General features: G+C 40.7%; 1 protein-coding gene across 5 annotated transcripts in view; it reads left to right on the top strand.

Annotated features, from left to right (window-relative positions):
• Positions 1-22,987, top strand: part of LOC131953760 (uncharacterized) — a 178,355-nt gene that overhangs the window by 53,403 nt on the left and 101,965 nt on the right. For all 5 annotated transcript variants that reach the window (XM_059317115.1, XM_059317117.1, XM_059317114.1 and 2 more), the window contains exons 2-3: positions 2,678-2,742; positions 4,232-4,502. In XM_059317115.1, coding sequence (XP_059173098.1) covers positions 4,418-4,502 — 85 coding nt within the window. In that variant the 5' untranslated portion in view covers positions 2,678-2,742; positions 4,232-4,417. The remainder of the gene's footprint in view (positions 1-2,677; positions 2,743-4,231; positions 4,503-22,987) is intronic.

Below are 22,987 nucleotides of genomic sequence, written 5' to 3'. Positions count from 1 at the left end.
GTGGCTCTAGTATGAACACCACAGGGCAAGGGGAAACGAAGGAGGCCAAAAGGAATGAAGATCAGGAGAAAGTTGAATAAGAAAAGCCCACCAACCACCACCAACCAACCACCAACCACCAACCACCACCAACCACCAACCACCAGCAACCAACAACTGACCACTCACAACCAACAACCGACCAACCACAACCAACAACCATCCACCACAAACCACCAACAACCAACCACCACCAACCACCAACAATCACCAACAACTACCAGCAACCACCAACCAGCTAAAGCTATAGCTAGAGACGAAATGCCACACGTGTTGATGCCTTGTGCACCAATTAGTGTTGGGAGATGATGATGATGATGATGATGATGATGATGATGATGTTGATGATGATAAGATCACCTACAAAATCGACTGATCCACCTGAAGATTTCTTAGCGCTGGATGATCCAATGAGTTACACATTAGATGATATTAAAAAAAATTGAATGAGTTGCTTTAGAAAATGGAATAATGCTTTGTTATATGGTGCCCAATTTCAACCACTCATAGTGTGTTTTATTGTGAGTGATAGTATCTGTATTGTGTGTACAAATGGACGTGATATTACATGTATTTAAATGGGAAGGCTTATATATACGCAAACTGTGTATTGTACGCGGGATGAAATGTCTGTTGTATGTGTACATGGTTGGGGAAGGGGTGGGAGTGGGGCGACGCGATAGTACAACAGGGGAATACAACTGTTTTAATAAGACCTTGACTCTCGATTTTCACTTTATGCACTAAAAAATCGAACCCCTCCCCCCCCCCCCCCCGCTTCGTCCATCTATCCTCTGCTTAATCAATAGTGTACAGAACAGAACATCGTCACTTAACTCAACATAGTTAACATTGCACATCGCCTACCCCACCCCCCACCCCAAACCCACCCTTACTGACTTACCCCCCCCCCCCCCCTACCTTCACTTAACTCAGTAAACACTGCACATCGTTTACCACCGCCTCACCCCTTTACTTAACTCAATCAACAGTGCAACCACACCACACACCCAATCCCTCCCTCACCCCCGTACCACCAACCCCCCCCCCCCCACACACACACCCTCCCACCCCCCCCCCTTAACTGAGTCAAGAGTGCAGAAAACATCGTCCACTCACTCTCCCATCTCTAAAAATTAAATTACATGGCCATTCATTATCCCGGGCTAAAGCAAGTCCCATAACTCTAGTGTGTGGATCAACTTTAAATTGTAAATCTATTGTATTAAGCCAATGGCTGCCATCATTTTTGCATATGTAGCATCTCCCGTGGGTTACAGCACAAATGTAGCATGTGATCACATAATCGAGTCCATGATCACTCCCTTTGATAAATCATGTGTTTATTAGGACGCATTGTTTTAATCAAAGAATCAATTATAGTAACGGATTTTTTTAAACTAGTTCAAATCGTATTTTAATCCGACGGCTGGTCTGGTGTTTTATTTGAATTATAAAGATTTTTTTTAAATTGTTGTTGTTTAATAGGGCTTGTAAGTAGGTCACATCTTCTCGTACTAGTACTTGCCAGCGTGTAGATTTCGAGACCGTGGACTTACAAGCCCTATATCTACATAGTTTCGTCTTAATGTAATATCACGTGAGGCCTGTTACCTTTTCATACGTAATAGAACTGTGATACAACTAGATAGATGTTATGGGCAATTTTCCCTCTAAGTTGCGCGGTTGCGCGGCCGCGCAGTAGTTTTGAGCTGCCGCGCAGAGATTTTGTAAAATACTTATATCCTTGTATAAGACTTTTAGAACACCGAGGACACAAATTACAAGTTGCACATTAGCATTTTCCTCTTAGATGGAACACTGATTACGGGGTATGATACACATTTAAGGATTTTACTGATACTTGGGCTCTTGTAGTGTCTGTGGGTGGCGTCTAAGCCAATCATCGATACGGGGGAGGGGACGACTTGGTCGAATAGGGGACAATAAATTTAAAAGTTTATAGCTTTGTGTTAGACAAGCAATCTTTTCTTGGCGAAAAGGTGAAAAAAAATCAGATACACTCTACCTCACCTAGACTATAAATTAGTCTGGAAACGGGGCCACTAATTTACTTCAGCATGTCGCAGGTAAAGTTTTAAAATTCAGATCAGCTCTACTTCACCTACACTATGACACGATCGCTTTCGATATGGTAAGGGCTACTATGTTAGTTCAAGGGACTATTATTTTAGTTAAAGAGCTACTATTTTAGTTTAATAGACTTCTATTTTAGTTCAATAGACTACTATTTTAGTTCAAAAGACTACTATTTTAGTTTAATCGACTACTATTTTAGTTAAGGGCTACTATTTTAGTTCAATAGACTACTATTTTGTTCTATGGGCTACTATTTTAGTTCAAGTGGCTACTATTTTAATTCTACTGGCTATTATTTCAGTTCATCAATCAAATTTCTTTTGATCCTTGTATTTTTAGACGTCATCAATCTAGTCCAGTAGGACCAAGTTTGACGACAATCTTATTTTAGCTCAAAATCGTTGCAAGATATTGTGTAACCGTACAGGATCTCGGTAGAATCGATACCGTATATCGAGATCGAACAACGGGCGGAAGAAACCTATCAATACCTATGTATGCCATGAGATTAATGACCTAATTATTTGGACTTTTACAGATCCATCAAGCCACCGGAAGTAGGGAGAAATCTATACCGGAAGCACGTGGCAATGTGCTGGGCAGGTACGTTGACCGGAAGTAAGACGTGTACGTGTGACAAGTGAAAGTAAGACGTGTGACAGCCGGAAGTAAAAGGTGTGACAGCCGGAAGTAAGAGGTGTGACAACCGGAAGTAAGAGGTCTGACAACCGGAAGTAAGACATTTGACAACCGGAAGTTTGCCGTGCGACCGGAAGTAAGATTTGTGACAACAGGAAGAGAGAATTGTGATAAACGGCAATTAGACGTGTAACGTATGAGAATAAAGCTTGTGACACCCGGTAGTAAGACTATTTTCTACCGGAAGTAAGACTTCTAACAACCGGAACTAACAACTAGTTGGGACGTGATGAAAATCGTTGAGCACACATTAAGTCGCTAGGGACATGCTAAGATAGATGAAAGCATGCAACAACCTATGCAAAGGGATATCGTATTTTGTACGCAGGTAGGGGCCCGCTTGGAGGAACTATCATAGCTGTAGGTATGTGTGTAGCTATCATAGCTGTAGGTATGTGGGTAGCTATCATAGCTGTAGGTATGTGTGTAGCTGTGAGGTGGGAAATACCATCATAAAAACTGTAGGGATATCTGATACGTGTATTATACGTGAGACAGGATAGGGGTGGAGGGGGAGAAGTGGTGGAGAAAAGAGGTAAGAGGAGTCAGAGGTGTATACGAACAAGGGGTGGGGGAGGTTTAGTGGGGGTGTGGGGTGAGGTTTAGTGAGAGGTGTGGGGTGATGTTTAGTGAGAGGTGTGGGGTGAGGTTTAGTGAGAGGTGTGGGGTGAGGTTTAGAGAGGGGTGTGGGTTGAGGTTTAGTGAGGGGAGTGGGGTGAGGTTTAGAGAGGGTGTGGGATGAGGTTTAGTGAGAGGTGTGGGATGAGGTTTAGTGAGAGGTGTGGGGTGAGGAAAGGTAAAAAAAAGTGTGTGTACAACGGAGTGTAAAAAGGTTATAGATGCAGTACAGGGAGGTCAGACGCTAACTAGGACAGCCAAAACCCCTGGGACAGCTGGTCAAGAGATAGGGCTGTCAGCTGACGGGCTGTCTTATTAAATCTCGCCTCGATGGGAAACAGACCTTGACCTTGTGGTCTGACAGCCGTGTCCAGTCAGGTCCAGGCTGAGACTGACCGGCCGATATCATCGTCTGCCAAAGTTGACAGCAACTCAGCCATCAGACGACCCTGACCTTGGCCTTTAGAGTCCAGAAACGTGCGGGATACACACACACACATACACACACACATATGTATATATATATATATATATATATATATATATATATATATATATATATATATATATATATATATATATATATATATATATATATATATAATGCAATCAGCTATCAAATTTTGAAAGGAATTGATTGGGTAAATAACTTTATAATCAATAGAATAGTCTACTTTAATAATAACCAAATTCATTGTTTATTTCTACTTTTATAATGACATAATTCATTGTTTATTTCTACTTTAACAATGACATAGTTCATTGTTTATTTCAGCAAATGATATTATCAAGTTTCTACTCTGGATGAAATCAAGCTTGGATTACCACCTCGGATTATAGATTAGCTGGAGATTAAGTGTGTGACAATAGACCGAATGGACTCCTAACGGTGGCATGGGGTCGTGTGTCGCGGGTTCTAAACATTTGCTTCTCTCGGCTAGGGCTATCGAGGCATGAGGCCATGAGACGTCTGAAGCGAGACGTGCGCTGGATTACCCAGACCAATAACTTTCTAGTCGCTGTCATGGCCGCCATGACGTCTATGGGTGAGTTACTTTTGCTTTACTAGTTGATGTCTTCATCTTTTTTTTTTACTATGTGAAGTTTCTTTCATCTTTTTCTTTACTATGTGAAGTTTCCTTCATCTTTTTCTTTACTATGTGAAGTTTCCTTCATCTTTTTCTTTACTATGTGAAGTTTCCTTCATCTTTTTCTTTACTTTCCGAAGTTTCTTTCATCTCTTTCTTTACTTGTAAAAGTTTCCTTCATTTTCACATATTATTTACTTTTAATCGAATCTATTTTTCTTCTGCTTTTTTATTGTTATTTTCTCGTCATTCAACTAGTGAAGTCGATAATGTTTTCTTTTTAAAATCTGTCCATGAAAGGGTTTTAATTTCTTCAATAGTTGAACCGTTATAAAGCTTCTGTTTCTGTCAAATAAATCAACGTCTTGATCTTAACATAGTAATTTAGAGTCATTATTTATTTAATTTCCAAGAAACGCAACACCGTGTCAAACAATATTTCTCAGTCTTCATGTTTTATCTATTTAAACACCTGATTTTCTTTTATAAAAATTTTTTTTTTGTGTTCGTGAAATGTGTACTCTGAAATTAACTGCTCACTCCTAAGCGACTGTGATTATCATAATAAGGGTTTTAAAAAATTAAGGTTCAATTTATAAGGTTTTTTGAAGAAAGTCTCGTCACTCTACTTATATGACAATACCAGGCAAGCAGGATAACTACGTTACTTCTCCTGGGATTGACACCCCTCCGCACCACCCTGAGCAACGCCAGAGATAACAACTCTTGTTGGTTCTCACACAAATCATTTCCGGGTCACGTGTTGTAGCGTAAACTTCCCCCACTCCATCCTTGACACCATTTTCCCATTAAGCGTACATCACCAAACCCCAGTCACATGCACGCGCCCATCAGTACCAAACTTCATTTACTCACACACAGAAAACCTCCAGACAACAAGCACTCACCCTCATCTCCCCTGACTCCATATCCTGCATATCCCGACACTCATTGAAGCTGACCTCGTCTTATTTGTCCCACCCTCTGACCAGCCCCACCCCCCTCGCTTCCCCCTCGGACAAAAACTCGCCTCGACCCCTGTCATAAGATAGAAATTGCTTGTACAAGCCATGAAAGGCTCTCATTAGCGTGGGACTCTGGACCAGTCAGGGGAAGAACAAGTATGTCTGGATTCTCTCCCAGCTCGTATACATTCTCTCCCCTCTCAAACATTCTCTACACTCTCATATATTCTCTCCTCATAAAAATAAAGTCTCTCCACTCTCATAAAATTCTCTCCCTTTACATAAAAGTATATCATACATTCTCTAATCTCTCTTAAATTCTCACCCAATTCTCCCCTCTCATACTTTCTCTCTCCTCAAAAAAATTATTTCCCCTTTTAAATAAATTATCTCCCACCTCATACATTCTCTACACTCTCATACATTCTCTCTTCTCTTACAAATAAATTATCTTACTTCTCATAAAATTCTCTCCCCTCACATAAATTATATCATACATTCTCTAACCTCTCTTAAATTCTCACTCATTTCAAGTAAATTCTCTCCCTTCTCATACATTATCTCCCCTCTCATACATTATCTCCCCTCTCATACAAGATCTCCCCTTTCATACAATATTTCCTCTTCCCCAAATTCTCTCCCCTCTCAATCGACGCTTGTTATTTCTAAACTTTTTTTTAAATGTCTTTCATCGGTTCGGACAGGAGAGCGAAAATAAAAATCTGGGAATTTTATTGAAGCAGGAAGTGAAACAATTATAGAAAATAAAATTAATTCTCTATACAGGACCTGATTAAATCTCTTGGTGTTGTGAGGTACGTCGCGAAAAAAAAATCTTCAAAATAAAGTTATCTGACAACATCCAAATCTGGGGTTAGTGCAAGCCCTTTTAATGTTTCTAGCAAGTCTTATACACACATGTACTGTACATACATACATACATATATACAGACAAACATGCATGCCGTTCAGATAAACTATTAACCAGCATATATTTTATATGTCCTTCTGTAACGTACTTAAACATCTCTGTGTAAACAATCTGGAAAAATAGTTTACCCTGTCATTTGGACATATGGGAAAGTGTATTATTTTTTTGCTTTTCCTTCGACAATATCTAACTAGCTTTAAAACATCACCAGACTATATATATATATATATATATATATATATATATATATATATATATATATATATATATATATATATATATATATATATATATATATATATATATATATATATATATATATATATACATATATATATATATATATGTATATATATATATATATATATGCCCAAACTACATATACCTAACCATGCATACCTTACCATCTTATACTACTCACACCATACCTATACTTACCTCTACTAATCCATACATACCTTACCAGACTATAATAGATTACCAAACCAATCTATATCTCACTTAATCTATACATATATCGATATATATATATATATATATATATACGTCACCAAGTCTATACATATCTCTCTAAACCCTCACATAGCTCAACATTCATACCTCATAAAACCTGTACAATCCCACCATACATACCTCACCTACGCAATACATATCTCACCATACATAGCTCACCAACCTTAAACACCTCACCATCACCTTACCAGCTAACAACGCCTGACGAAGAACGTCACAATTGTCGTCACTTATCTCGACTCCTTATTTATTTATTTTCCTTATTATTTCTTTACCACCCCGTCGTTCCCGTCAACATCGCTCCTCTCAAATTTCTTTCCCATGATGCAACACTGCGCGATATTTATATTTTCGCACCGTCAGAGTCTGACTCCCGGCGTAAAAGATCCACAACACTTTACCGAACCGCGCGCTGCCTGTTGATAGTACGCTAGGAAAAATAATCCTTTTTAAATCAACACACTGGTGATTTGATCATGCGGGTATTCCCGTAACTCCGCTAGAAACATGCGCACAGATTACAGTGTTAATGCCGCGCAAACGCATTTTAATAGAGTAGAACCCATGTCTACGGGATTCCGTATGTTTTTACCTAGAGTCTAGACACAATCGAACGCGGTGCGAACGCGTCTTTGACCTAGATAATGTGTTTTCATTGCTGTTAAATCTCCAGCCAAAGAGATTAGAGCAGCAGGTTTGAAAAGGTTTGATGAAAAAGATGTTTGCAATATTAAGTGATTTTTTTTTTTAAACTTAGCAAGAAGCTGTTGGGTTTCCGTGTAAATTTAAAAGAAGTTAAACATGTGGTTCTTGCAGTCTTATAGCACAAAGTCGAATCTTCTACAAGAGAAGTATCAAGACATTGATCAATATTAACTGAACAGAAAACTTGCTGTTGGTGACATATTGTTTTTGGTTGGTTGGAACTTTTTATTAGAGTTTATTTTTAGTAATTAATATGGGATTATGGGAAATCTGATTTTGGAGTGGGTGGGAGGTATGTAGGTTATTGGTAATTTGATGTTATTGTGAGTGTGGAGGGAATGTGGATTATGGGTAATTTTCTTTTGGTGTGAGTTGGGGGTGGGTGAGAATATGGGTTGTGGGCATATGTATTATATTGGGGGAGGCGGAGGGTGGTACGAATGTCTGTGACAGCTAACAATCCAAAGTTACTTGCATATAGGGACGAATGCCCCAATCTTCTACCCCTCCCCCCCCCCCCCCGCCCCTCCTTCAGACGCCCATTTGTTCTCACGAGACAAACCTGAACTCGTCGCTTCAGGCATCTTCAGCTGTTGTCATCGGTAGACTGAAAATGTGGGAGGTGGTATTCGGGTGTGTTGGTATTGGGAGGTGGTATTTGGGGGTGGTATTTGGGGGTGGTGGTATGTGAGGTGGTGGTATTTTAACATTCTTTGTTCTGTGCCAGCTAGAAAATAGATCCGAGTTTCAATCGAATTTTCCGAGGTTTTGTCCCAGGCATCAACAGCAGGCTCCTGTCGGTGTCAGCCCCCACATCGCTGGGGGCACGTGATCAGGCGCGAGATGCTGGACGGGGCGCGCGAGATCCAGAACGAGGCTAGGGGAGAGGCCCTGAAATAACACTTGAACGATGATCTCGCGAGATTTACTGCCTGTCACGTGATTGGGGGAAGTAGTTGTTGCAGGCGCAATCTAAACAGTATGGTGGTTGGTGAGATGAGGAGGGGAGGGGAGGGGAGTTTGGACAATTTTGTTGGGTAAACAGTGGCGTCTGTGGGGGTGGTGGAGGTGGTGGGTGGTAGGGTAGTCGTGGTGGAGGTGGTGGGTGGTGGGGTAGACGGGGTGGAGATGGTGGGTGGGGGGTAGTCGTGATGGAGATGGTGGGGTGGACATGGATGGACGGATATTATAGCATTATAAGCTGGAGGTGGGGGATATAGTGTGGTTGATATTACAGGAATCTTATCCTGGCTATCAAAACGGCAGAGTATTCTGCGAGTTCGACATAATTATGAAGGAATAATGTGGTCAGCTCTTGTCCATGCGTTTACTGGCTAGATTCAGATACCAATCACAACTGGTTCGACTGAACGTTTACTGTTTCTAGCCATGGAACTTAGCCCTAAACCTTCATGTTAACTATTTTACAACGACATTGTGAAAATTTGAATTGAATCTTTTGTATCAATAGACTAAGTTGTTATGCTGAATGTCTGTCTGTTTGAATAGGTAAAGCCATGGTAGGATTGAGTGCTGTATTGTTTGCACGTGCGACCAGTGAAAGTATGAAGGTACCTGCCTTATACACCCCACACGCTACACATCGCATACAAGCATGTAACAAGGCATGTACATGGGATCCCATTTGTTCTATTTCGTCCCAACGCCGCATAAATCCCCTATCATTGACTGCGCCTCACCTGAGCTGTGTTCGCCAACAGCTAAACCAACACCTACGGTATTTTTACCCCGAACCTTTTGATTTGATGGGATGTAGTAAAGATACCCGGTGTTCGGCTTAGCTTTGTGGGCCTATTATTTTATCCCAAGCCTAGCAGGTTATCAAGCGCGCTGGTTCTTATCGTAATTTTCCAACAGAGAACTACTTTGGGCTGAAGCGAGGAGGATAAACTTGACTTCACTGAACTCGGGATTTATTTGAATATATTTTTAAATTTAAATTAAAGATTAAAATTTATATCACTCGATTTCAGTAAAGTATTTTTTTTGTTTTGTTTTGTTATTTTGTTGGGTTTTTTTTTTTTTTGGACTTAATAAAGGATATTCTCAAACTGAAAGAGATTTAGATTTTGTAACGGTTAAAGCTGAACTAAGCTCATCATTTAACATTTACATCTAGTTTAAAACCTCTGGTTGTTGTTGCTACATGATGTTCTATTAATTGAGAGAATCTATTTCTCCCATGCTCATTAATCCAGAGAATCTATTCCTCCCATACTCATTAAACCAGACAATCAATTCCACCCATGCTCATTAATCCAGAGAATCTATTCCTCCCATGCCCGCTCATTAATCCAGAGAATCTATTCCTCCCATGCCCTCTCATTAATCCAGAGAATCTATTCCTCCCATGCTCATTAATCCAGAGAATCTATTCCTCCCATGCTCATTAATCCAGAGAATCTATTCTTCCCATGCTCATTAATCCAGATATTCTATTCCTCCCATGCCCGCTCATTAATCCAGAGAATCTATTCCTCCCATGCTCATTAATCCAGAGAATCTATTCCTCCCGTGCTCATTAATCCAGAGAATCTATTCCTCCCGTGCTCATTAATCCAGAGAATCTATTCCTCCCATGCGCATTAATCCAGAGAATCTATTCCTCCCGTGCTCATTAATCCAGAGAATCTATTCCTCCCATGCGCATTAATCCAGAGAATCTATTCCTCCCGTGCTCATTAATCCAGAGAATCTATTCCTCCCATGCGCATTAATCCAGAGAATCTATTCCTCCCGTGCTCATTAATCCAGAGAATCTATTCCTCCCATGCGCATTAATCCAGAGAATCTATTCCTCCCGTGCTCATTAATCCAGAGAATCTATTCCTCCCTTGCGCATTAATCCAGAGAATCTATTCCTCCCGTGCTCATTAATCCAGAGAATCTATTCCTCCCATGCTCATTATTCCAGAGAATCTATTTATCCCATGCCCACTCATTACTCTTGAGAATTTATTCCTCCCATGCTTATTAATCCAGGTAATCTATTTTTCTAATGCACGATCATTAATTCCCATGCTGATTAACACAGAGAATCTATTCCTCCCATGCTCATTAATCCAGAGAATCTATTCCTCCCATGCTCATTAATCCAAAGAATCTATTCCTCCCATGCTCATTAATCCAGAGAATCTATTCCTCCCATGGTAATTAATCCAGAGAATCTATTCCTGCCATGGTCATTAATCCAGAGAATCTATTCATCCCATGCGCATTAATTCAGACAATCTATTCCTCCTATGCTCATTAATCCAGAGAATCTATTCCTCCCATGCTCATTAATCCACAGAATCTATTCCTCCCATGACCGCTCATTAATCCACAGAATCTATTCCTCCCATGCCCGCTCATTAATCCAGAGAATCTATTCCTCCCGTGCTCATTAATCCAGAGAATCTATTCCTCCCATGCCCGCTCATTAATCCACAGAATCTATTCCTCCCATGACCGCTCATTAATCCACAGAATCTATTCCTCCCATGCCCGCTCATTAATCCAGAGAATCTATTCCTCCCATGACCGCTCATTAATCCACAGAATCTATTCCTCCCATGCCCGCTCATTAATTCAAAGAATCTATTCCTCCAATGCTCATTAATCCAGAGAATCTATTCCTCCCATGACCGCTCATTAATCCAGAGAATCTATTCCTCCCATGCTCATTAATCCAGAGAATCTATTCCTCCCATGCCCGCTCATTAATCCAGAGAATCTATTCCTCCCATGCCCGCTCATTAATCCATGGAATTTCCGACTTGTTCGTTCAAGCACTAACAGAGATGTTGTTATTACTGCCCTTTATCAAGACGTTTTTCCTCCTTATATTGAATGGGCCGAACTTTTTTCCCTCTTCTTTCAACTGTACTGCTCTCCCCTTGATCTGACAATTTCAACCCAATTCTCTCCCTTTACGCCGTGACTTTCCTCCCTTCGTACCAAAATAAAAGTTCAATTTATTCCTACTCGTCCGATATTTTATTTTTCTTTCTCCTTAAGTCATCTTCAGTCCGTTCCCTTCAACCCACTTTTTCTAGTCAAACCTCGTTACTAGTTTTAAGTCCTCCCAATAAAGACAATATTCTAGAAGTTTGGTTGAGAGGGGGGGGGGGGATACTAAGGGTGGGGGAGGTATTCCTGGTTATGAAATATGAGATCTAAGGTGGGTGGTATCCGCCATTTTTACAGCGTGAAAATGGTGATAAAGTGCCAATTGTGTTATCTCGCGTCTCGTGCGAGAGATTACGTTACTACCGATACCGTTTCACTCTGGACTCTAAGAGCCGGCCTGATTGATTGCTTATCCCCAGGAATATTTCTGCTTCCATGTTGTTGTTTTTTTTGTTTACACACCAGAACGGTAGTCATGGCGACTGTCTTACAACTCGACAAAGTCGGAGTACTTCATCCAAGTACGCCATCTATCAAACGTGTTGAGACAAGAGCGGTAAGCGAAATGCATCAAAGAAATGAAAATGTCTTACTTTTGTTTTCACCTTAAAATCTTTAAAAAAAACGTTAAGTGTATAGATCATGTTTGAACTTTTGAGAGGCTGGAATATTTACATAGTTAGGTACCATCGGAAGTTTAAAAATGTGTCTTTATATGCTAGAAAACCTGAAAATAAGTCTAAATAAACCGGGAGTGATCTCCCCTAAACTTTCTCGAATATTCTTATATAAAATAACAGGGGATGGAAACTCGGGCTATAGACATTCAAAGTAGGAAAAGTACCACTTCCGGTTATCGGAAATCGCTCAAAAGTTGATACGGATCTACGATTTTGATTAAATACTTATATATGAAATTTCATCAACCTAGCTGTAACGGTACTCAAGTTATCGTGTTTACACACGGACAGACAGACACACAGACAGACACACAGACAGACACACAGACATACGGACAAGATTGCAAAATTATGTTTTTCCGTATCAGTGAGGTGTGAAACGTCGAGATTTGTAAAAATCTCGATTTTTTTTTTTTTTGCACGATTACAAGACTTTCTCTATACTTCGTATATACGAGAAAGTAAAAAGGTTGAAAATGTTTGTCATTGTGTACCAACAAAAGCCTGAAAATGTGTGTCTTTAGGTACCAACAAAAGCCTGAAAATGTGTGTCTTTAGGTACCAACAAAAGCCTGAAAATGTGTGTCTTTAGGTACCAATAAAAGCCTGAAAATCTGCATCCTCTAGAACAGTATCCTTATGGCGCATGGGCCGACTACTGCAGTAAAGTAAATAAGAAATCTGGGATTATTTTGTTTTCGCTCACGGAAGATTCGGGTCAGCCCCTCTGGCGATTGGTCTTTTAGTTGAATAACCTTTTAAAATTATTGGGGAAAACCCAGTCGTTTTAGACGTACCGCCTCTGTTAAACTCTTTAAAAATGTATGTGATGCCCTTTGTTTAAGTGTATGTATGTGGTTTTATGTGTTTATATAAAGTTATATGTCTGTCTAGTGGTTGTTTATGTGAAAATAAAGTGATTGTGGTGTGAAAGTGTATTAACGATGTGTGGTTGACTAACCCAAACTTTAAACCGTCTGTATATTGTAGCACGCATTGTTTACAACATAAAAGTGTTGAGTATAACTCCCCAATGAGTAGCTATGTCAGTAACGTGAGTAGCTCACAGTGCTAATACACGCTAGCACGGGTGAGGACAATTAGTATAATATCAAATGTTGACCTTTTGACCTACATGCACATAAACATGAATTCTATTGCCGTCGTGAAAGTCGTCATTGGATCACCCAACAATGTAATCCCGTATTGTGTTGGACTGGGTCATACATCAGTGATTTGATGCGATAATCTTTCGTTGAGACATGAACAATGCGAGTTTGTGGAAGGATACGACACGTGAGGTCGTCTAAACGAAGTCTAAACATGGCCAGACATTCATCTAGCTTTTTACACTTTCGATTATTTTTTTAATTATAACTGCAGCCCTCCCCCCTATACACACTCAAACGCACACACGTAAACAAGTACAAACAGATACACACAAGTACACACGCACATGCACACATAGAAAAGTGCACACATACACACGTACATGCATACACAAGTACACACATAACACACGCGTGCACACACACACACACATACATAAATGTACACCTCCATACACAGACGCATGCACACTCATACATATACACACCAATCAGCATTATCTACCTCGATAAATAATATCTACATTGTCGTGTCACCTTTGTCCAAGATTGAATATATTAGACACAGTGATGTTATAACGTCTATATTGACAATATTAGACATAATGTTATCACTTTTATTTGACTATGTTAGACATATTGATATAATCACATATACTGACTATATTAGACATATTGATGTAATCACTTACACTGACTATGTAAGACATATTGGTGTACTCGTTTCTCCGGACAGATCTTGTACTTCTGTTGGTGAAGGCTTCCAATTATTGGATGAGAGGGGGAGGGAGACTGTTTGGTAGGGCTAGGGTAAGAGTAGGGGTTTCCTGAAGGTGAAGGTTAAACAGGCGAGAGGCCTTATCTTACCATCCCATCAGCTGGTCTTACCATCCTACCAAGTTACCTTCTTATTGTCTAACTCTTTTACCATCTTACTTTCTTAGCATCTAACCTTGTTGCTATTTACCTTTTTACTAAAGTCCTACCATCTTACCATCCTACTTGGTTACCATCTCACTCATTTAACATCCTACCCTCACACCATCTTAGCATCCTACCATGTTACCATTTTTCCTACCCTCCAACCATCTTACCTTCTTATATTCTTACCATCATATAAATGCACAACGAACACAAGTTATAGTGGTGTTCTCTTGTGATGTACACACACTACATATACACACCACATACACACACCACATACACACACGGCATATACACACTACATATACACACGGCATATACACACTACATATACACACGGCATACAGACACTACATATACACACGGCATACAGACACTACATATACACACTGCATACAGACACTACATATGCACGGCACATACACACACCACATACACACACCACATACACACACCACATACACACACCACTTACACACATGACATATACCGAGATGTACCTAGTTAACTGAGTATGTACGATGTCACGTGATCGAGGGAGTAATGTAAACAAAGTTTTCACATGATCAAGGATGTCACATGACCAGGAATGTCATATAATCTAGGGTGTCATGTGGCCAAGTGTCTTATGTAACCGAGGGTGTCATATGACTTTAAAAAAAACGAGGTAATTTCCACATAAGAGTATGACAGTTTTGAGGAACATAATAATTTTTTTTAAATATTACTTGCCGTTTTAACTGCGGCAGCAAACTTCTAATGTTATATGAAAATGTGGGTAATCATGTGTAGAGGACAAAAATAAACTCTTTATCAAAACTCAAGGTTGACAATCAGAGTTTCTTCCAGACTTTTTTCTCCGGGGGGGGGGGGGGGGGGGCACTTGAAATTTTCGGGGGGGGGGGGGGGCGGTAGAACTTCTTCGGGGGGCGGACACTGTTAAAAGTATATATTTTCTATATAAATTATACACATTTCATTTCGTTCGGGGGGCGGTAAAAAATTTTCGGGGCAAAGCCCCCCCCCCTTGAAGAGATGCCTGGAAGAAACTGTTGACAATCATTCTCCAACATTGCGTAATATTAGATCTAGACATTGTTATCACAACCTCCAAAACCTACTAAACCTATGATATCTTTTCAGCATTATACCAACCTCCAAAACCTACTAAACCTATGATATCTAGACACTGTCTTCAAAACCTACTAAACCTATGATATCTAACCATCACTATCCCAACCCCTTGAAACCGCCTCCACAACATCTACAACCTACTAAACCTGTGATATCCCAACCTCCTTCGAGCCGTACCAAACCAGATCTAAGAAAATAACACGACAGTAAAAAATCGATGTGAACGTCTTGCCCGTGTACTGCTTGTTCCCTAGGGTTCCCTCGGGTTCCCTCAGGTTCCCTGGGGTTCCCGCATATAACGAGATCTAACCTGGTGACTAATGGGCTTTTAGGGGCGTTCTGTATGTCATAACCAGTGGAATCCTGCCAGTGCTGAAGCCCATTTGTTTCGCTTGACTGAACATCGTGCATGTGGCTTGTTTGTCCAATTTCTGGAACAGCAACAATAACAAAAATACTTACACAAAAAGTTGGTAAAATATTAATACACAACTACACCCAACCGTCATTAAAATCAATAAGTTTAGTAAACCTGGAAGTATCTCAGAGGCAGAACTGTGATTCCCGCCCTTAAAGGGTTACCCACTTAACAAACTTGAGCCCAAACCCCTTCGCGACGCCATTTTATTGATGGCAATAAACAGAAATCAAAGAATCTCTGTCGTCAACTGTGGAGACGAAACAACCGACACAAAAGCCAAGGTAGAAAGTTGACAAGCATAGGTGTGCCGCGCCGCTCCACGCATGACTGACCTGGATCAATACCCCTCCCGCCACGGTCCACACACCGGCGACAGCAGCAGACGGTATCAGTTTCCCGCCATTGTCTGCCACTCTCACTCCGTCAATTACGATCATCGATTACGGCGGTTTTTTTTTTAATTGTTTCCCCTTTCAATATTCTTTATTTGCCTTAGTTGTCCTATTGTTGCCTTTGGTTTCTCCGGCAGGCGGTTCAATTATGTCCCCTGCATTATTCAGGTCGCACGTGTTCCTACAATAAACTCACGTCTGCTAAATGACGCGCAGCGACTGACAGCTACGCGATAAGAATTCTTTGTTTTTTGTTTTTAGTCTCTAGACCCAGTTAATTTTTTTTTCTAAATAGAAATCTTTTTAAACAACGTCAGTACCTCCTTATGTAAACATCATATAAAAGCTCTGGGTTTAAATAAACTGTATTTGTATAACGATAAATAACAGCGAAAACATTTGAATTGCTGTTTAAATCGTAGTTAAATTAACCTTAGAAGATTGAATAGGGAAAACATTCTACATTACATTGTTGTTATCAAGTTGTATAATGTTCGGTACAACACAACAGTTATACCCACTAGCTATAGGCTAGTACCAAAAAACTACTTAATGAGACGAATTCAAAACGATTTAATCAATTTTATTAACACCGTTGGACTAACTGTATGAAATTAACTTTATAACCCACAAAGGACTAATTACATTCTGCAATTAATTTTATAACCCACCAAGGACTAACTAAACTATAAAATTAATTTTATAAACCACCAAAGACTAACTAAATTATACAATTAACTTTATAACCCACCAAGGGCTAACATAAGTATAACAAAAATATGTTAAACCACCCATGATCAAGAAAAAGATAACAAAAATATAACAAACCAACCAACACCAACCAAAACCAACCAAAACCAACCAAAACCAACCAAAACCAACCAAAACCAACCAAAACCAACAAAGACCAACCAAAACCAACAAAGACCAACCATGACCAACCATGACCAACCAAAACCAACCAAAACCAACCAAGACCAACCAAAACCAACCAAAACCAACCAAAACCAACCAAAACCAACCAAAACCAACCAAAACCAACAAAGACCAACCAAAACCAACAAAGACCAACCATGACCAACCATGACCAACCAAAACCAACCAAAACCAACCAAGACCAACCAAAACCAACCAAGACCAACCAAGACCAACCAAGACAAACCATGACCAACTAAAACCAACAAAGACCAACCAAAACCAACCAAGACCAACCATGACAAACCAAAACCAACCAAAACCAACCAAGACCAACCAAGACCAACCATGACCAACCATGACCAACCAAGACCAACCAAGACCAACCAAGACCAACCATGATCCACGTACTAAAGCCGAGCTATGTTATTATTCTATAATTATAAAACAACACCATGGTGCGCTATAGATTGACTGGGAACAGTGCCGGTAATAGCCGGTAATTGCCGGCAAATGCCAGACGTATAGTCACGGCGTATTATATCTGCTAACCTTTTTGATGTTTTCATTCAATAATTCAGCTGCTAATTATCTTCCTAATTTTTAGCCATGGAAGCCTCCTTTATTAATTAAGTAACACGACTTTGGAAATACGCACTAACTTACGCGCAGTTCTTTAATTTTCTGGTTATAAATTGACTTGTCAATTCATTAACCTAAAAAACTTGCCGAACGCAAAAAAAATGTCAGTTTCGAATTTCAATTAATTTTTCTCATTCGCATACATGAATTTTTCTTCAGTTGATTTTAACGTTTCATTTTTTTTCACATTTTTTTTTCTAGCGCTAAACTGGTAGGCATCAAATGACGCGTTTAACAACAAACAGAACAGCCATCCATTTACGTTATCTGATAACTCGTGACTGCGATCACGTGACTGCGCCGCAGCCAATGGTTATTAAGTATGCATCGAGAATCATTTGCATTGACAAGTCACGTGACCTCCAGTCACGATCTGATTGATCCATACGCACAATGATCCGCTGCCTTTCACCAAACCTCTCATATCCAATCTCCTGACTTTAAACCTTCCATGCTCTGAACCCCTTCCTTTCTCCCCCCAACCTCCCATGTAATACCTTGATCCCCTGCCCTTCATCAAACCCCCATGCCCCTACCTATAAGCTTCCCATGCCCCGATCCCCAGTCCTAACTGCCAACCCACCCCCCATGCTCCTACCTATAAACCTCCAATACCCCTATCTATAAACCTCCAATGCCCCTACTTATAAACCTCCAATACCCCTACCTATAAACCTTCAATACCCCTATCTATAAACCTCCTATGCCCCTACCTATAAACCTCCAATACCCCTACCTATAAACCTCCAATGCCCCTACCTATAAACCTCTTATGCCCTACATACAAACCTCCCATGCCCCTACCTATAAACCTCCCATGCCCCTACATACAAACCTCCCATGCCCCTACCTATAACCCTCCAATGCCCCTACCTATAAACCTCCAATGCCCCTACCTGTAAACCTCCAATACCGCTACCTATAAACCTCCAATGCCCCTACCTATAAACCTTCCATGCCCCTACCTATAAACCTCCAATACCCCTACATATAAACCTCCAATACCCCTACCTATAACCCTCCAATGTCCCTACCTATAAACCTCTAATGCCCCTAAACTTCCCATGCCCCAATCCCCTGCTCTTCACCAAACCCCCCATGCCCCGATCCTCCGCCCTTCACCAACCCCCCCCCCATGCCCCTAGCTATAACCTACACCCCCACCTACCTATAAACCTCCAATACCCCTACCTGTAAACCCACAATGCCTATACCTATAAACCTCCCATGCCCCTACCTCTACCCCCCCCCCCCACCCCATACCCCGATCCCCCAAACCCCCCATGAGTTCAGCGTTTAGTTCCAGCCGCCTAACAAATCAATAGCTCTTATCAACAGAATGGACGGCTGCAAGTACCCGAGCCGTTAGCCGGCCGTCCCACGCTTAATTCAAATAGTTTTTTCTGACGTTTTGCCCGGCTTAGCGATGGGGAGGGGGGGGGGGGGTCCATTCTCGGGTTGTTAGTCAATGGCATCTCTCTTCACTCTAGCCCCACCCTGGGGCATACATAGAAAACAAATCCCTATAAAAGGACTGTGTTTCTAGTTTTGGTTGGGTAGGGACAAATGACATAGAGGGTGTGAGTTCGTGGGATTAGCTAACTGAGGGTGGGGGTGAGGAATTAAGTACTGATGTAATGGTTGGGGGTGGGGGGAGATGCAGGTGGTATTATACTTCAGTAACACTTGTTTATATAAACCAGGTCGAGATCATTGGTGGTATTTAATTACCACTAATTAACTATTACGTAAAAATTGTATAAGCAGCGTCATGATGTACTGTGTAAAAGTTGGTATCGTGTCATGTACAGTAGTCTTGGTGTTTACAAGTTTGGCCATGCACGTGTTCAGCGAGTTATTGATTGATAGGTGTTTATCTCCCTTTTGATGTTATGTGCACACACACACACACACACACACATACACACACACACACACACACACACACCTCAATCCTCGTCGGTTGACACTTTGTTTATTTAACATGTGTGACGGACGAAACTGAGCGTTCGACATAACGTTTTAGTGTGTTGCTACGTCTTTTGTATTAACTAGTAAAAAGTTGTCTTTTTAACCTGACGAGTGAAGTATAGTTCGTGTGTCTCAACCTCGGCATATCAAGAAATATTGTGGTGCATTATGTCCAGCCGCTTTTACTTTCCCTATCGTTAGTCAGGTACCCATCAGAGCTGAACCCTGATTCGAACTCTAGACTTTCGGGTTAGCAGTTGCACGCTCTATTACTCAACCAGGCAATCTCACAATTAACCACTAAATGTTGAGATGAATTATGTTGTAATTTATCCCACACGTTAACACCCAAAATTCAGGCGTTGTGTTTCGTGTTTACATCTACTAAACACAACGCATTTCATAGGCGTCTCCCAAGGACAAGACTCGAGGTGGGTCAGAGCATTTCTATTGATTCATTTCATCAAACCTGCCCTAATTTTCAAGTTATAAAAAAATGTTAATCATGTTACGTCAATTTATCAAATAGCAAAAAATCTAATTAAACAAATAATTGACATAATTATGACAGTCGCCTCAAATCTAATTATTTTCATCTATATTATTAAAACGGGGAGGTAACCCCGTTGTCTTGGTTGTGGTTTAGTCGTACAGGAGAAGATAATGATGGGAGAATCGCGTGTATTACTTCATCTCGCGTGAGCGTGTTCAAATGGGGTGACCCACGTTCAGTGCTGACGTGCTCAGCACTGATTATTTTTTTTAACCCGCACAAGAAACCTAGAGAATGAGGAAAGACGACGCTACGCGGGTCATTTGACCCATGTTTTTTAACTTTGAAAAAATTAAAGACCCATGTTTTAAAATGTGCATTTTTTCTTGCACCAAAAACTCTGCCTCCGGTGCGTGTTTAGCTCAGGTGGAATCAAAGGTAACTAGAAGTTTAATGATATTTTTGTAAACATCACGAGATTGGATCTGACCTTTGACCCTCACAGGTCACCGAATAAATTATCTCTGCTCTAAACGGAGCGTCCGTACTTAAACGTTTAGTTGCTTGTTGATGTCATGTTACACATTTGTGGTTTCCGGTTATATTGCCCGGTTTTACCGAGGTGGTTTCCGGTTATATTGCCCGGTTTTACCGAGGTGGTTTCCGGTTATATTGTCTGGTTTTACCGAGGTGGTTTCTGGTTAAATTTCCCGGTTTTACCAAGGTGGTTTCTGGTTATATTGTCCGGTTTTACCGAGGTGGTTTCCGGTTATATTGCCCGGTTTTACCGAGGTGGTTTCGGGTAACATTGCCCGGTTTCACCGAGGTGGTTTCCGGTTATATTGCCCGGTTTTACCGAGGTGGTTTCTGGTTATATTGGTTTTACCGATGTGGTTTCTGGTTACATTGCCCGGTTTTACCCAGAAGGTTTCTGGTTATATTGTCCGGTTTTACCGAGGTGGTTTCTGGTTACATTGCCTGGTTTTACCCAGATGTTTTCTGATAATATTGACCAGTTTTATCATATTTTGAAAGAATTTACCGAGGTGGTTTTTAGTTAGATTGCCAGGTTTCCTTAAGTTCACTGTTTGTGCTAAGTTGCCACTTGGAACATGCCCATCAGGGGTAGCTTCTTTGGTGCTATCACCCTAGACCAAGTCAAGAACACCTAAGTACAACTTGACACAATATTGATGCCAGAAAACATATTTATAGCTAAACTTACGGTGAATTGTGAACATTATATAATTGTATACTGTAATATATGGCATACTATCATCAATGAATCGTCTTTAACCCCTCCCCTCCCCCCCCCCCCCCCCCCCATTTCACTTAACCCCACTTAAATGCCCTGTCCATTACACTTTACTTCACCCCATAGACATTGCACATTACACCTCACAGTAAACAAACATCTTGCAATATGCTACCAGTACATAACCCAATAGCCCTGGGTGCTCCTCGTTAATTATAATTGTTTATCATCTTAATTAGTTGTTAAAGTTTGTATACATCCTAAAGCTAATTAATCAATTATGTGCTAACCTTTATTCTAGTGCGCCCCCTCCATGTCATTACGAGGGGAGGGACGAAATGTAATTAGCCTACAATCAAAACGAGCTGTCAATCATGACGTAACTTTGACAGACATGACATGTGATGATAGGATAATGTGACAGTTATCTCCGCGGAGGAAATAAATCGCATTGCAATGGCTTGGTGGGTTTGTTTTACTGTTATAGAGGTGGGCTTGTGGGTTTGTTTTACTGCTGTAGAGGCGGGCTTGTAGGTTTGTTTTACTGCTGTAGAGGCGGGCTTGTAGGTTTGTTTTACTGCTGTAGAGGTGGGCTTGTGGGCTTATTTTATAGTTGTAGTGGTGGGCTTGTAGGTTTAATTTGTAGCTATAGTGGTGGGCTTGTAGGTTTGTTTTATAGCTGTAGAGGTGGGCTTGTAGGTTTGTTTTATAGCTGTAGAGGTGGGCTTGTAGGTTTGTTTTATAGCTGTAGAGGTGGGCTTGTAGGCTTATTTTAGGACTGTAGAGGTGGGCTTGTATGTTTATTCTACTGCTGTAGGTGGGTTTGTAGGCTTATTTTATAGCTGTAGATGTGGGCTTGTAGGCTTATTTTTTTTAGTAGACTAAGGTTTGCTTTGTAAGCTTACTTTAGTAGGCCTGCTGTAATGGTGGGTTTACTTAAGTACTGTAAGAACGGTCTATAAAGGTGGACTTGTAGACGTTCTTTAGCTTTACTGCTGTAAATGTGGGTTTACTTTACATTAAATGGTGGCTTATGGGCTTTCTTTAATACAATAAAGTTGAGCCCAAACGCATATATTAGTACTGTACAGATAAACTTAGTTTTGTTTAGTAAATATAGGCTTACTTTTGTTATTGAAATTTGGGGTTTTCACCAGATAGTCAGTTTCTTTTGTAATCCAGTTTCTCTATTGAATTGTAATCCACCAAATCCAGTGTCCTATAATCCACCACAACGAGTAGTTGCTGAAATCCACCACATCCAGTGGATCTGAACCCAATTCTGGTATCCCCCCCCCCCCATGTGCCCCCTCCCCCGCCCTATACGAGAAAATCACTTCCTATTTGTAGACGAGTTGACCCTGGCTGGTCAGCACTCCTATGGACGGCCATTATCGACGAGGCTTTGGTCAGCTGACAAATGGCGACGTTAGTGGAGCGGAAAGCAAATTAGCAGGCGGTCAAGGGGCTTCTAATTTCGG

This window comes from Physella acuta, unplaced genomic scaffold, assembly GCF_028476545.2.
Source record: "Physella acuta isolate Inbredline_101_S28 unplaced genomic scaffold, ASM2847654v3 ptg000948l, whole genome shotgun sequence".
Lineage (NCBI taxonomy): Eukaryota > Metazoa > Mollusca > Gastropoda > Physidae > Physella > Physella acuta.
The sequence above is the reverse complement of the archived record's forward strand: the minus strand, read 5'-3'. Positions and strand labels throughout refer to the sequence as shown.